The following is a 15,864-nucleotide window of genomic DNA, read 5'->3' on the forward strand; positions in this document are numbered from 1 at the left end:
GCAGCGCTATGACTGAGGTGTGAGTCAATTTCCAAACTGCGCTGCAGTGGCGCGGACCGTGTCTCGAAAACACAGGCTTTGTCCTGTTCCTTTTCGGTCAGCTCAGGTGGAAAGTCCCAGGCGTTCCCTGATGCAGGTCTCTCTGCTGAGACGTTGAGGCCTAGTGCAACATCAGTACGATGTTGAAAGGTGATGATTGCTTTCATTGCAATTATGCTGCAGTGGCGGGCCACCCTGAAACACTCGTGTGCTGTTTCTTCCTCTTCATACTTCTGTAGCTGTTTGACTTGCTGTGTCTCGCATGCTTGGCACGGTGTTCTGAAGCTGTGGTTTAGGAAAACGGGACAACAGCAGCTTTTCCTCTGTTCTCCTCAGTATTTTTCCCTTCCACCTTCTCTGTCTCTCTCACACACTCACCCAAACACACACACACACACACACACATACAGGCTCTAAATCAGCCTTAGCCTGACGCTTCGACCGGGAATTCTGGAATTTGGCTGCTTATTTTCCATGGAAAACTTTAATGGAGAAAGCAGTGGTGCTTTGAACGTGTGATAGGAGAGTGTGATTTTACACTGGCAGACAAGCCAAGCATGTTCCGCTCTGTACAACATTTGTTCTACTGAGCACACTCCGATGGCTTTTCAGTATGGTAGGCCAGGGTCATGGAGAGGGGACACACACAGGGCCAAACCTCAACTACAAGGCCACATTACAAGCCACATGTCTCACCTTACTGCTTCCATCCTTTCTTTTTCTATGTCTATTCCCACCGCTAGTTGATCTGTCTCTTCTCACTTATTTTCTATCTTTTCTACATCTGTCTTTCCCACTAGCTCTGCTTTTTTTCCCCCGAAAGTCAAGACATGCCGTCTAGTAGCTTTCAGTTGCAAGGTTTTAAATACACATTCTTATGATTTTTGAGACTCTGGTTTCCTTTCACATCTTAAAAAAGAAGTGTTTGGTCTGAGAACAGTTTGTGTTTGTATTTGTTTATACTTTGTCTCAGTACCACTAGACTTTTAGGGTTTGCTTTTTGTGTAATGAGAGCTTTAAAAAGGAGTGATGGGAAGGAGGGAATAGATTTTAAAGACTGTTTTATTTGGACATCAACTATCAGTGAATATCAAATCTAATAATGTCTATATGCTTTAGCTGGTGTTTTCCAACACTTTTTAAAGTAGATTTGATTTAAAGTTGAGCGCTGCAGGTAGTTATAAAGACTACAAGCTCAAAGAGTAAGTGTTGTCCGGAAGTACGCACTTCTGCATGCACTTTTCACGTGAGGGTTTTAGAGTCAACTATGTTTGACACTGTGCAAAGACCACTACTGATTTTCATTGCCTCTTTTAGCACACAGTGAAAATGTATATTTGTGTATTGCCACCTACTGTAGTTTAGATTTTACACCTATAATTTTCCTTTAAAATTAAGTCCAAACCATAGTTCTCCTGACAAGAACATCCCATGAATACAAAGTAGAGCGATATACTGTAATTTGCCTGCAGTGGCTAGACAGTGTATTAATCATACTAGTTTCCTTCATGTACACAAGAGGGTTTATTGTACAGCATTAATCTGTCTGAAGCTCCCCAAGACCTGTTCCAAACCAAGCTCTCTCCATTTAGCTCCTGCCCACTGTTCAAACTAACAAATCCACATGCTCATCAACATTATAATTATGGTAGAATTCAAATCAACCATCATTTTCTTTGCATGTTTCACAAGGAGTACAATAAATCATTGCTCTGTCTTCCACCATGCTAGTAGTTTAGTAGCGATACTGCCTGCAAGCAAACATGCTGCTGAAATTGCGGTTCAGACATGGATGAGATGAGGGATGTTTTTCTGCCGGGTAGATTTCAACCAGATTGTCCGGTTAGGTTCGTGCATTTGTTTGCTCCGTCTGTCCCCGCCAGACATCCGCATGCAGGGTTTATGTTCTGCTGTACATGCAACACATGCATGGAGCCGGACGATTACTCTGAGCAATCATCCGGCTCCATGTCATGGAGTGATTTTGGAGAGATTAATGAGGTGAGTGGTAAATTTCTGCTACCACAACACTGCCCAGTGGAGGCAGACAGTGGACATATTCATTATTTGTGGTGTACAGTTGTTAACAGACATGAGCCCTGCCCTCATATGAACACCCACAAATGTAAGTGTGTACAGAGTGGCTGGTAAGGAGTCAGAGGAATGGTATACCATCAGCATTCCCTGGACCACTCCTTGGCTTAGTGGGGTGAGGGCTGGAGGTGGGTGAGGGTGCTTATAGGGTGCTACTGGGGAGCTGCTGTAAATGAAAAGCATTCTGCTGGGTTTATCTGATTGAACACACATGCTCATTAAGCAAGTGGCATTGTAAACACAGGCAAACCGGTGGGAATGGCCGCTCTCATTAGCAAGCTCATAATGAGTGAGATAAGGATCTGAGATGGTCTAGCTGAGGTTAGGAGGCTATGGTTAATACCCAGGACTCACAGCATGTGTGTGTGTGGCTAGTGGACCTCACAGCACAGCTTGGGAACATAAGCCGCTACACATGTTTGTACTATAAGTAAGCCATGTAATAAGATGACTGAGTACATGTATCTTTGTGTGTGAATGTGGGTGTTTGGATATGTGTGTTTGTGTGTGTGCTCCTCTGTCTGCCTTTGCTTATGTGGATACAGTGTATGTGTGCACGTGTGCATATGTGTGTGCATGTCATGAGAAAGGCATCGGGTCACTGCATCTCCTGAAAAGCTGGTTACGTCAAGGAGTGGATGGAAAAAATGGCAAACGGTCCATGTAAACTGAGGACATGCAGATTCAGACACATGTAGGTGAGCTAGACAGACACAAATTCTTCAACACATTATTGTAACCGCACACAGGCCGTCATCATGATAGTATGAGTTTACAAGTGGAAATTTTTCTAATGGTCAAGCACAGGCACCATGTGTGTGCAAGTGCAACCATCCCTGTTCTCTCTGCTGCACTGCTTACCAACAGGGCTTTCACAAAAATATGGAAAACACACACACGTGGTTCTGCATGTGTTGCTCTGTTACAGCAGTCGTCTGTCAGCACCTGGTGACATCTCTGTTTGTTTTATGTGTATCACTCATGGATTTTCATCCCAGCTCCAAGCTTCTCCTCCTGCTGGTCTTTTGATGATATGCAGCGGATGATGTGAGATCACAACGAGACAGAGAAGTTCTTCAAAAGTAGGCTTAGATATATCTTAGATATATCTTAGATACACAGAGAACACTATAATGCAAAAAGATTAGCTCTGTGCTGTAAGCATTAACTAAAATATCCAGAATTTTTATTTATTTTTGTTAAAAAACTGTTGACACCGTTGCCAAAAGTTCTGAATGTGGAGAATAATGCTGACAGTGACAGTTTAAAGTGCTGGTATGAAGGTTTCAGCCAGTGAGAGTGATCATGTAACATAATGAGTGGAGGGATGCTGCGTCCTCTTCCCCTGCTACAGTCAGATGACAGAGCTAAAGGATGGTTTACAGGAACTGTGGGAGTCTTGGCTTGGTACTTTTTCAGCTGTGGTTTAGGAAAACGGGACAGGAGGAATCTTTCCTTTCTTTGCCCTTCTGTTTTTGTTTTGGGTTTTTTCCCTCTTTCCTTTCCTCTCTTTTTTGCCCTCTCACTCCATCAAACTGTGGCCACCTTTGATTTAGTTTTACTCCGCAGTTTGTTGGGGGTATGAGTTGCTGCAGTCAGCAGAAGTGTAGAAAAGCACTCTGCCAGACTGGATTCTGTGTTGTAGTCTGCTCTGCAGGCAGAGACCTGCTATCTGACTCACACAGGAAGACATTTATATCCTCAACATGCCATGATCCTGGCACAGCCTCTCCAGCACAGTTTCTCTGAGAACATGGCCAGTGGAAAGTCTGATCCATTGACAGGAGGGCAGATTGATTCTTTGCATATGGCACTCAACTTGTCTGCCTGTGCTGTTAGTGTTAACATGCATTTTTTTTAAACTTTGCACAAAACTCCACTTGTCATTTTCACTCCAGGGGAGAAATTCCCCCGTGCTTGACAGATTTTTCCCCATCTGTGAATTGTTTCAGAATTTGTGTGTTTTCTTTCACTTCTCCATTATTTTATTCTTCAGCTCACTTACCACATCTCATGTTTGTCTCTGTAGGGACAGAAAGGTTACCCTGGTCCACCTGGACTCCCTGGAGAGCCTGTAAGTATATTTCTCCATTTTATAGATACCGTTTTTCACGGCTTTGATAATAAATGTTGTTCACCTGTGCTCGTGCTATTCTTCACACTCCCGATAACACCACACATGAAAACATTCATTATTCCCTTATCTTGCAGCTTGTGCCAAGATGATGTAGTGTTATTCTACAATAAAAAAAATCTAAATATAAAATTCCTATCAGCTCCTTGTTTCTTGCTTATTGATATTACATCATTTTACCTGATTCACACCACATTACCTGTACTTTATGCATTTGCTTTCATGAGTCTTTGAGTAATGTTTTCCTCTGATGGTGTCCACAATCAAGACCCTCACTGATGACTAATATTCTCACATCTCACCTCATTCTTTTAACAGTCGTCATCCACTCCCAGGTCACTTAACCTGTTACTGTGTGCGTATGTGTGTGTGTTTTTGTGCGTGCACAAAGAATGACTGTAGGGCAGTAAGATTAGATTATCCTGTTATGAAGCACTGGTGAGGACAGACATCTGGCCAAAGTGCTGTGCTTCAGCGATGCTCTCCAGGATATCAGAAAGCGATGCCAAATAGAGAGAAAATAGAGAGAAAAGAAACAGGAACAAGCCAACTAGGCCAACAGTGACACACTCACGGCCATTACACTGCAGCTTTGGAAGAAGTTTCCCTTTGTCTGATTTTCTTTCTCTGGAACTGCCACACGTCATTTAGTGTTCAACCTCTTTCCTACAATATTACACTGATGCTTTGATGTTATTGTGCATTTCATGTCTCTTAGTTTCTTCCTCCTCTATCTGTCCATCTTACTTTAAACTGGGGAAAATCGGTTCAATGAACTCTTTTATTTGCTGCTGCAAGTGGGAGGAGACATGAGTCCAGCCCAACAGGACTATTTTAAGTATGGAGCATCCAGCCTCATGTCCAGAGCTATTTTCAGTCAAGCTGGGTTATACTACTGTTGGTATTAAGGAAGGACCTTAGTCATGGAAAGCAGAGTGGAACATTCTCCTCATTGTCCCACAGTTTAAAATTCACGTTCTTGGAGTGATGTCATCAGCGCAGGGAGTTCCCGCACTACTCATCATGGAGAAGGAGCACTTTTTCTCTCTCACCGTCATGTCCTTACACTCTGTCCATCCTCAAACGCCCCCCTCTTTCCCACAGAGTTGCTGCTGCTGATCACAGTCCCGGCCTTTAGCGTGAATCACAGCTACACTAATAACTGAGTAATAAGCACAACTGTTTGGCAGCGTGGACTCTCCAGCTATTGAGTGCAAAGGCCAGCTGGTGTGCAAGCGTTGATGACTCTTTGTTACTGTAACACACCATGGGCCGTGCTCAGAGCCTCTCCTCACTGCCGGCCAGTTAAAGGTCCAAAATCCACTCAGCCAAATTCTTGTCTGGTTTTAACTGGCTGTATTATGCACTATATTTATCCAAGAGAGGGAATGGCAAGCAATGTGCATGGCTACACGTCCGGAGTGTGTCAAAGGAAGTTATACATGAACACTTGTGCTCTGCGGATTTTGAGCATAACCTGCTTTTGTGGTTGTGTTATCCTTACTCACACACACATCAAACCAAACTAGTCCTAGTATCTGAACAGTCATACTCAGTACGAATGGGTGATATAAGGTGTACATTTACTCAAGTGCTGCACTTAAGTACCAATTTAAATTAAAATATTTTCATTTGATACTGTTTTATACCTCTGATCCACCACTAATTTATTTTTATACCATTTATATTGTCTTTTGGTAAATATATCTCAATCTACAAGGATAACCAAGCAAAAAGAGTTCAGTGCCACTAAAAATGTGCATACAGTGGGAGTGCACCAGCTAACTGTGCTCATACTCTCAACATTCCACAACTATGAAAAGCAAAAATCATTCATGTCGTCATTTCACAGTAAATGGCTCATTTTAGTTCCGTCTGTCCCTTCTGCTCTGTCTCCCTCTCTGAAACTGTCTACTACTGTGCAGAACGGCTTCCCTGTGTTTGTGTTCCTGTAATTTTGATCAGCCACCCCACCTCACCTCTCTCCCTCTCTTTCCCCCTTCCCTCACCCACCCTCTCTCCCTCCCTCTCGCTCTCTCTCTTTCTCTCTCTTACCTGCAGGGAGAGCAAGGTCCAGTCGGAAGCCCAGGTGCCAAAGGTTATCCTGGCAGGCAGGTGCAGTAAATCCTCTGCTGTGACTGGTACAGTTGTAGTCAGGGCCATAGTAAGGGCAGAGGGCCAAGTGGAATTAGGTTATGTTGAGCAGCTGACTTGGAGGAAAATATCTGAGTAAATACTAAACAGAGGAGTTGGAATATTAAAAAAAAATAAAAATGTGGTCCAAGAAAACAACATCGCAAGCTACAGCCTCAGAAATGAAGCTAAAATGGAGCATGTATTTCATGCTTATGTATAAGAATGAATTACAGTATATTGCCTTTTTTGTCTATTATATCACTTTATTTTAACAGTATAATAGAGGTTGTAGTTGTTGGCTTGCCACTTCTAAATGCTATCAATTGGGCAAACTTCATTTCAGGTATAGACTAGTTAAAATGTCGAGCTGCTAAAAATAGTTCTTCTCTTTGTTTTTCAGGGTTTACCAGGGCCTATAGGACCACTGGGGCCTAAAGGCGTTCGGGTAAGTTAACATCTTCCCTTCAAACGTTTGATTTTATCATTCTAAATTACAGAAAGTGGTGCTTTAACAGGACCATTGAATATGTTTATAGGCAAGGCAGCCAGCCTGACAGCTTACTGACACTTTTTACCTTACAATATTTATAGAAGAAACCACGCAGAAAGGTGTTGAATCAAGGGTTGCAGACTATTGATATTTTGCCCTGTAAACGTGTTGAGCATGTAAATGCAACAACATTCAGGTTCATATTTGTATGAAAGCAGTCATGCACCAGCATCCACCTCTGCACACATAAACACACTGATACACTCAACCAGTGTGAGCCACTATTAATAGTTTGCTAAATGTAGGAGCCTTTACTTGTTATATAAACATTGTATTACTGTATACAGACACTTTCTGAAAGACTGACTGTTGATAAGCCTCCACATGCAAACACACACCCTTTAGGTACACAAACAAAGAAACACACACTCATGGACACAAACAGTGATTTTTATGTTGCGTTCCAATAAAGGTTCTTTATCAGTTCCCCTCGGCTGCTCCGAAGCCTCCCCTGCCCCCACTGGCTGGAATTTCCTGTTTAAGCTCCGTATGAGGCCCTGCTGTGTTAAGGAGGCATTCTAGTCGTTTCTCTCTCACTGAGCCACCTTTCCACATATTCTTCACTCTCTTTTGCAGCATACTCCATATTGTGTAAAAGTAAACCTGCTCAGCTCATGCTTGCCTGTAACCAGCTGTTCCTCTAGTGTTCGACTGTTGTGGTGTTTGTGCTTGTTTTCCTCTGTATGTGTCTCCCCCCGTACCGACAGCCCAGTGTGAGTTCCTGGCTATCTTCAGAGATCCCTGGCGTGAGGGTATGTGCCCTTGGACTACATCGTGGAAGCCAGCACCATGCAGTCCATGGGCATATACACTTGCCTCATGGCTTGGTTCTTCATGGAAGTCCACCCTATCCATGCTGGACCGTCGGCCCTTGAAACTCAGCCCTAAAGCCTTTGGGAGTTCCTTTTCTTCCAGCTGTTTTTGTGGCATCCAAATACTCACATCCCATATTCCTCCTCTCTCCTCTCTCTCCTGTCTACCTCTCTCCTCTCCTCTCCTGCAGGGTTTCATTGGAATCCCAGGGCTTTTTGGCCTGCCTGGGCCTGATGGCGAAAGAGTGAGTTCTTGTCAAATGTATATCTCTCTTGGTTATAAGTGCAAAAATGTACAGTGACTGACTAAAACCAGCTAACAGCCCAATGAGATGACAACAGGGCCTCTCCTGCTATTTCATTCAGCTGTCTTGTTGTTGTTATAATGCGAGAAACAGTCCCCAGCTGTCCGAGATGATGCTGTATAAAGCTGTGTGGGAGTGTCGATGACTCATGTGATAAAAGCCTCCTCTTTGAGCCTTTGAACTGCCTGAACTCGTCAAGGCCTCCTCCTTCTGTGCAGCCTCTAAAACATGGAGCGATTAGCGTACTTATGACATGACCCAGGGGGTTGCGTCAGCGAAGGTCAGGCTGTAATCAGGAACCCTCCACAGCCAACCAGCCAGCGGGATGGTTCTTACCATAGCTGCACACAACAGACGGTGTCTGCTTGTCTTCTCCCAGGAGAAACTGGTGTTTATTTAACATACATATGTACAAGACGAGGCCCAAATCCCTCATAATAGGCTGGAAAAATGTTGGATAGGCTGCAGTCAGCTGTTCCTCACATCTGTTAAAGCAAGGGTTGAGAGAGGCTTACAGCAGTGGCTTTTTAATTGTGTGTTTTGGGCTTAAATCAGTTATGCCCAAGTGTGTTATGTTTTGGTTTTGATATGTTTTTTACACCGTGTCTATCTTTCCCTTTCTTCTTTGCTTTTCTGTCTTCCTTGAACATTTCTTTTTCCCTTTCTGCTATGTTTTCTATCCTATTTCTGTTCTCTCTCTCTCTACTATCTCTTGTTTTGATTTTCAGGGAATTCCCGGTGAACCAGGGAAGAGGGGCAAGATGGGTAGGCCGGTAAAGTTTTGTCTCAACATACTTTACAGATAATCTTTCAAAAGTGTGATGAATTGTGCTTAAGTGTTTACCTTGAATGTACCGTCTGTTGTTAATGAGAGATGGTGACACATGTCAAACAACATTCAAACTATTATTTTGATTATAGCTCTTAATGCTGCAGGCTCACAACCCCACTCAAATAAGGCACTGAAATAAATTAGTAATACAATAAAGTTTTATTGTTCATTTGTCTATTTGGATCATATTGAGAGCTTTTGGTGCAAAGACTCCAACACCTACATATGTGAGAATTTATAAGGTCTGTATTTACGTCATTGTTTGAGTCAGCTCAGTATTTCCATGGCTGTTGGAAGGGTTAACACCAGCCTGAAGACTGTGGAGTCCTAACAGCCGCATGTCGGGGACTTGGATGCAACAAGAAAAAGGCTTTTGTTGGAGTAAAGGGCTTTTGGTCCCCCCCAGCATGGAGCCAAGCCATTTGGAGGAAGTCAGTCAGTCAGTCAGTCCTGTTGTGTGTGTCGGATAGTGTTCAAAGTCAGTTTGACAGAGTGTTTCAGAAAGAGTGTGTAACCCTGAAACGCATTGCTGAGATCATTCTGCAGCTGTTGCTTATTGGCTTTTCAGTAAATAAAGCATTTATAGACCAAAGCGTCTGAACACACGCAAGCCAGTGTCCGCTTAGTGTGAGGCTTTGAGAACTGCAGCTTATTCTGTAACCAGACAAATGTTTACGAAGTAGCTTTGGATGTTAATTGGGTGTGGGAGGCTTTGTATCGCATGTTACGCATGTGATAAATTTGCATACTCATCTGATTTTTGTGTTGTGTGCATGTTCTCCCCACTCAAATAGGGCAGTGTCACTCAGCTCTATTTTTCAAGGCAGAAAAGAAAATAATGACAATGTGTCACCATGCATAAATAACACTGTTTACAACTGATTTCAAAATCTGCAGAAGGCCACTTCAACTGTTACAGCCCCTTAAATCTAAACGTAACTGGAAAACACGCATATATTATCTTCATCAGTGTCATTTGATTTCATGCCCCTGCATGGAAAATAGAAAGCTAAGACACTTAACAAGATGATGGAGAAGAAAGAACAGAAGAAGCACCTGAACCGGTGCCAGACATTTTAATGGCCATAACCACAGTACTCTGTCGAGGAAACACACACACACACACAAACACAGTCCAAGATCTACCAAAGAGTGATGAGGAAATTGATATATCGGAAAGAATAAAAGATTTTCCAAAGCACATCACCAGCAGTTCTGCATTTCAGCTTAACCTTTTTAGTGGCACTAGCTTACAGCTGTTCAGGGTCTGGTTTTGTTTGTCTTTTTGAGGTTTTCTTTATCAGGCTCATCAGTTGCAGTTCCCTCACATCATCATCCCGGTATCTGACAGCATGTGCCGCTGTAGTGTGATCGTTTTTGATTTTAAAGCTGAAGAACAGGGTTGTCTGGCATCATGTAAAAGCAGAGATCCATTAAAGGCTCATGTGACTCTCCTCAAAGAAGCGCTGTACTTGGCAAAGCTGCTTTTCCCACATTTGTCCTTAGTTTGTACAGCAGCAGTGACAACTGTTTGATTCATCCCTTGGGTCACTTTCATGCTTCATTGATTTGTGCTGAACTTATGCTTCCCCCAGTGCACACAATTTCTTAGTCTCAAAAAGTAGTCCCATGCTTAACATTGACCTTATTTTGATGCGTTTTCTTGGGGACGGTTCCAAACCCACTGCAGAAGCTTTGTAGGGATAGAAAAGAGCTTTTTGTTACACTGTACAAGTACAGCATTGAGTTATGATTGCTTCATTGACCTGATGGGATGTGTCAGTAGATTGAAAAATAGGTGAACATTCACATACCACCAGTGGTTTTCTTCCAAAAAAAAAAAAAAAAAAAGAAAAACCGCAAACTCAAAGACAAAGAGTTACATTTAGTCAGCAGATTTTATTTCTAAGGGGCGAGTCAGAGATTAGAGTAAATATACATGTTGTATATCTAACATCTCAACTCTTTCTAAAATAACTGACATTTGCTGGAGGTATCTCAGTAATTAGCATTTTGAAACAATGTGTGGAGGCCCGAGCAGCAGAACCTACACATTATGAGTGTTTCTGAATGGTCTCGGTTAAAAGTGCAGTGGCCCTCGTGCTCTCTGCAGATGTGGTTTCTCTTTGCAGCACCACCAGCTGTTAGCATAGCTCAGATTAGCATCCCCGTTTACTGCTAAATGGACAGAATAATTACTTGGCAGCTGATCTCTCTTGTTCAACCTAAAAAAGTGTATTCAGGCTAACAGTTCAGCCCACACCCTACAGCTGATAGATTTAATGCTTATAATGATGCCATTATGCTCTTATTTTGCACATATTTCAGATTTCACCATGTTTAATGTTATATTTGACTCAGGGAAATGGATGTAATTGCACTGCAATTACAGTAGCAGCCCTCTGGGTTTTGTTACAGTCAGCGATATTTGAGAAAATGTGCTTCGTAAATTTGACTCCATGTTTAGAGACATAATGATTTACTCTACATTTGCATTAGTGGCACTGAAGGTGCTTAACACGAACACACCCTCCTTCAACAAAGATGTTTTTTGGGTCGTATTTTAGAATGAGTTTCATTAATTCCGTGACTAAGGAACGTCTTTTTTTTTTTTCTTTGATTGTGGCACGTCAGTTCACAGGCCATTAGCAACTAGCAGCTAAAGTGCCAGACATTTCCCTCTAGAGTTAGTGAAAACCAGAAACAGAACAAACAACAGTGTTAATATTGGACTTACATTTGTCAGGTGGCCATCAACATAAAAAGTGATAATATATCATTGATGCATTCACAACTTGTTTGCCATTTATCACAGGTTTATTAAAGCAAACAGTACTTATAAAAAGCAACAGGACACTTTATTTAATTTTTTTGGTTGTCTGAGTTTAATTGTGGCGATTTGTGTGCAGCCGAACATTAAAGCTCCTCTCTCTGTCCTCAGGGGTTTCCAGGGGACTTTGGGGAGAGAGGACCACCTGGACCAGATGGAGAGCCAGTATGTCACACACTCTGCTACTCACACACAGTCATACACCTAAATACATAACAGATCCACATGTACACACACACACACACACACACACACACACACATGCACACACATACACTTAGAGCTGTGGTTTCTCACACACACACACTCCCCTCGTGTTTTAGTACTGTGACATTTTGGCAGTGCTGGTGGGTAAATCATCTGGCAGTCCAGCAGTTTTTCTGCTTTATTTGAAGTTAGGTTTTTTTTGCTCCCGACAGGTTTTACTGCTGTATTTCATTTCTTCCCATCCCTTCCTCTGTTGTAGATGATTTTCCTTGGCACTGGTTTTCAAAACCTGCAGTATTGGGGGAGTGGAGGGGCTTTCAAATGCAACCTTTTCCATTCTCTACTGTAAACTGGCCACCAACACACACATACACACACAAACCGTATTATTAGGAGCTGATATCCAAGAATAGTAAATGACGTAAGAGGATGGAATTTGGAGTAATTATTCCAAGTTCAGTCACAACAGATCAGCAAACACGGTCTGTCGCATGTTTCTGTCCATATGGAAGACATCAGATTATTTGATCGGAGCATTTTCATTCTTTTGAGATATTCACTGTCATTCTTGCAAATGTAGCGCTTCATCAGTCAGGGTGGAAAGTTCTAAAATAAAAACATAAACACATCAGCAAGCTGCTCATTAACACACTCAACAAAAGCATGAAGCGCATTCGTGTTTAAAGAAACACTGCTCACACATGCCGGACTTTTTTGATGGTTTGCTCTTGTACATCAGGAAACTTAACTCCCGATGAATCATTTCATAGCCCTGCTGCTTTACTTTTTCCTGAGCACAAGGCCTCATCCTCCAGAATGGGAATTATACATCTTGAGCGTATATTTTGAATAATCTGTGCAATGGGCTTATGAAATCCAAGATAATATACATTACATTTTTCTGCCCCACATAAGCCCTTCTTTGTTGTCTCTACATCTGAAAAAAGAAAGTCTGGTGCTTTTTCCTTCTCCTCACCAAAACAAAAGAGCTTACTAGGGGAACGTATCTGAGAGGGGGAGGCTCCGCAGTCTGTGTTTTTTTTTTTTTTTCATTAAATAGAAAAAGTAGTGCTTTTATCTTGAACAAACAAAAGTCTTCAGCCAAGCTTGTAGCTCTGCGAGGCAGTGCTTGTTGAGCCTATCTTAATTTAGACTTTTGGCACTCATGCTAACATTTACTAAAACGTTTACTAACATTGAAAATAAAGTACAACTGACGTTGATGGGATTGCCGTTAGCTTTGTGGGTGTTTGGTCATAAACCAATGATGATGGTGCCAAGTCAAGAGCCATCATCTTGAAACCATGAATCTTTGCACCATTTCTTTTGGTAGATGTTGAAAGATTTCATTACCTTCTGGTGGTGCTCAGTGAGGGGGCCACCAAAGATACATCCTCTAAGGACCATGAATGACTGTAGAAAACCATATCAATCTGTCATTCTCTTTAATTTTTTGAGCAAGAGTGAACCTGCAGATTTGAAAAAGCCGCTATGGGGCAATGGGCTCACATCCCCCTCCACCTTCACCTCTGACACACACACACACACAGACACACACACGTGCACACAGCCCCCTCTCATAAGCTACTATGAACACTGAGCCACTCTTCTGAGCATGTTTGTTTAAAAAAGAGCCAATAACCCCAGAAACTTGCTCCTTCTCCCTCTGCCTTCATCTCACTGACTCTCTCTTCTCTCTAGGGTGACATGGGAGCCCCTGGTCCAAACGGAGTTCCTGGACTTATTGTGAGTAGTAGTTTGTGTGTTTCTGTGTGTAGTCAGCGTCCTCTTCTCAGTTTAAACACTGTATTTTCACAGACAATTATTCCATAAATACATAGGCATAAAATGTATGTTTAAATGAAACAAAATATGCCTGCTTAATTGCAAAAAGACTCTCAATTAGCTCTCATAATTTACACTGCCAGCCACTTTGGTGGAAAACTAACCACTCTCCGTAGGTTCTTTACCGCTGCACACACATGTAATATAGAGAGAGTGGATGGCTTTTGGAATCCAAGATGGAGGAGATAGTTATTTTTGCACTGACTCTAAAGCCTGAATTATGAAGTTTGTCCCTCTCATTTCCTGTCCTGACAAACACGACAGTGATGCACTGTTTGATCAATCACACAAACCTTTACAAGACATCTTGTTTTCCTCTTGAATCTCTCTCTCTTATTAACTATTTTTGAACAGGAACTCCCCCTCTGCCCACCTATCACCTTGCCCTCCATTCCTGCCCAGACCGACAGCCACATAATTGTGTCTGATTATAATGTCTCCCTGGTTTCTCTTGTCGTGTCCCGTCTTCACCCATCGCTGCCGCTCCTCCCGGTCTATTCTAGGCCACCAGTGGTGGTAGTAGGCCTGTAATTGGAGGACTCTCTGATTACAGCTCTGCTCTGAGCTCTGTGTCCTCTGCATCCATCTGACCCGACAGTATAATGTACAGTACACACCAGCAGCACTGAGCTACACTTCAAAGATATAAATATACAAGCAGCCTTCTCTGAGAACTACAGGCCTCAACTTTGAGTGAAGGCAGGCCAGTGTTGAAGAAGGGAAGCGAAGAAGTGTTAACCTTTACACAAACACTGGTTCAGAAATTCACAATCCAGAGGATAAAGGAAATAGAGCATTTCTCTATATTTTATTTAATTATTTCTCTCTGTCTTTCTTTATCCCCCGCCCATCTTCCACTCATCCTGCTTTGATATGATGGAGGTTTGAAAGGTTGTTGTACAGGCCAGGAATTCCCCTGGATGCCCCCTGTGGCAGGCATGATAACAAATGCACAAATCTGAATTCAATTAAAGACATTATACACTGCAATATATTGTGTTTCTTCATGGATTTCTGTGATTTGGACAAGTGAGCAGGAAATATGTGGTTCACTGAAACTGTTAAGTATCAGTGAGCCCTCTAGAGGTCTGCAGAAGTCTGAAAGGCAAATGACTCAGACAGGATTGTGCATAAGACTTTATTCCCTGCCATTAGATTTTCCCAGCTGAAGAAGAAGCTTTTGAACCTCTCAGCTCTCAAGACCAAATGAAGTGACTTGTTTTGCAGGTCATTTTTGCCACATATACTACAACAACATCCTCTGTCACACATGCAGATGCTACAGTATTCACAGAGAGACAAATATTTAATGCAATGAGCCAAGGCCACCCCGTAGGTCTTTGCAAGCTGAAAATGCAGAGCTGCGGAGAATGAAAATAAGATAACTACTAGCAGCCCTTGATTCCTTCCTGTGGAAAGGACTCGTTTCACAAGCAGTTTCATCGACATGGCCCCAAAACAGTCTCTCCTTCTTTCACACACTGACAAGAAAGCAATTAATCCAATCAAGTCTTTAACTGGCCGTCATATCTGGTCCTTAATAAAATACAGTTATCTCTTGTCATTGGGATGACAATCATGTTCTGTATTTCTTCTGCTCTGAGCAGTGAGGACCAGTGCTGGTTCCTTTTCCAGTGATGGGACAGATGTTATTTCAAGCATTTATTTGTTATAGCACAATCTTGGCTTCAAACTGAAAGATCTATTCCTTATCTTTGAAATTTGGCCGTATATTATCATCACTTGTTTTGTGTTGTGTGCAGTGTGACAGCCGTATGGATCATCTGGAAGCAAGACAATGAAGCTTATTCTTGCATTTATAGTAATAAATGACAATGTGAACTCAAGTGTACTCAGTGTGTGTCTGTGTGTGTGTTTTTGTTAATTGAAGGTTAGGGGATATGAGCCATGTGTTTATCTGTACTGTATGCATATGATATAACTGAATATGAACAGTTTTCTTATATTGTCCCTGCTTCTGGCTTCAGGGTGATATGGGGCCTGTGGGAGAGATGGGCCTTCCAGGACCTAATGGACTGAAGGTAATCTCACACACACTCACTCACTCACACACACACAC

The 15,864-nt window shown here is 42.3% G+C and overlaps 1 protein-coding gene across 1 annotated transcript in view; it reads left to right on the forward strand.

The window, feature by feature from the left end:
• The window catches only part of col27a1a (collagen, type XXVII, alpha 1a), a 64,722-nt gene that overhangs the window by 25,555 nt on the left and 23,303 nt on the right, over window positions 1-15,864 (forward strand). Inside the window, exons 8-15 of the mRNA XM_041059369.1 lie at window positions 4,163-4,207; window positions 6,329-6,382; window positions 6,804-6,848; window positions 7,957-8,010; window positions 8,799-8,843; window positions 11,844-11,897; window positions 13,641-13,685; window positions 15,773-15,826. Coding sequence (XP_040915303.1) covers window positions 4,163-4,207; window positions 6,329-6,382; window positions 6,804-6,848; window positions 7,957-8,010; window positions 8,799-8,843; window positions 11,844-11,897; window positions 13,641-13,685; window positions 15,773-15,826 — 396 coding nt within the window. The remainder of the gene's footprint in view (window positions 1-4,162; window positions 4,208-6,328; window positions 6,383-6,803; window positions 6,849-7,956; window positions 8,011-8,798; window positions 8,844-11,843; window positions 11,898-13,640; window positions 13,686-15,772; window positions 15,827-15,864) is intronic.

Source organism: Toxotes jaculatrix, chromosome 16 (assembly GCF_017976425.1).
Source record: "Toxotes jaculatrix isolate fToxJac2 chromosome 16, fToxJac2.pri, whole genome shotgun sequence".
In the NCBI taxonomy this organism is placed as follows: domain Eukaryota; kingdom Metazoa; phylum Chordata; class Actinopteri; family Toxotidae; genus Toxotes; species Toxotes jaculatrix.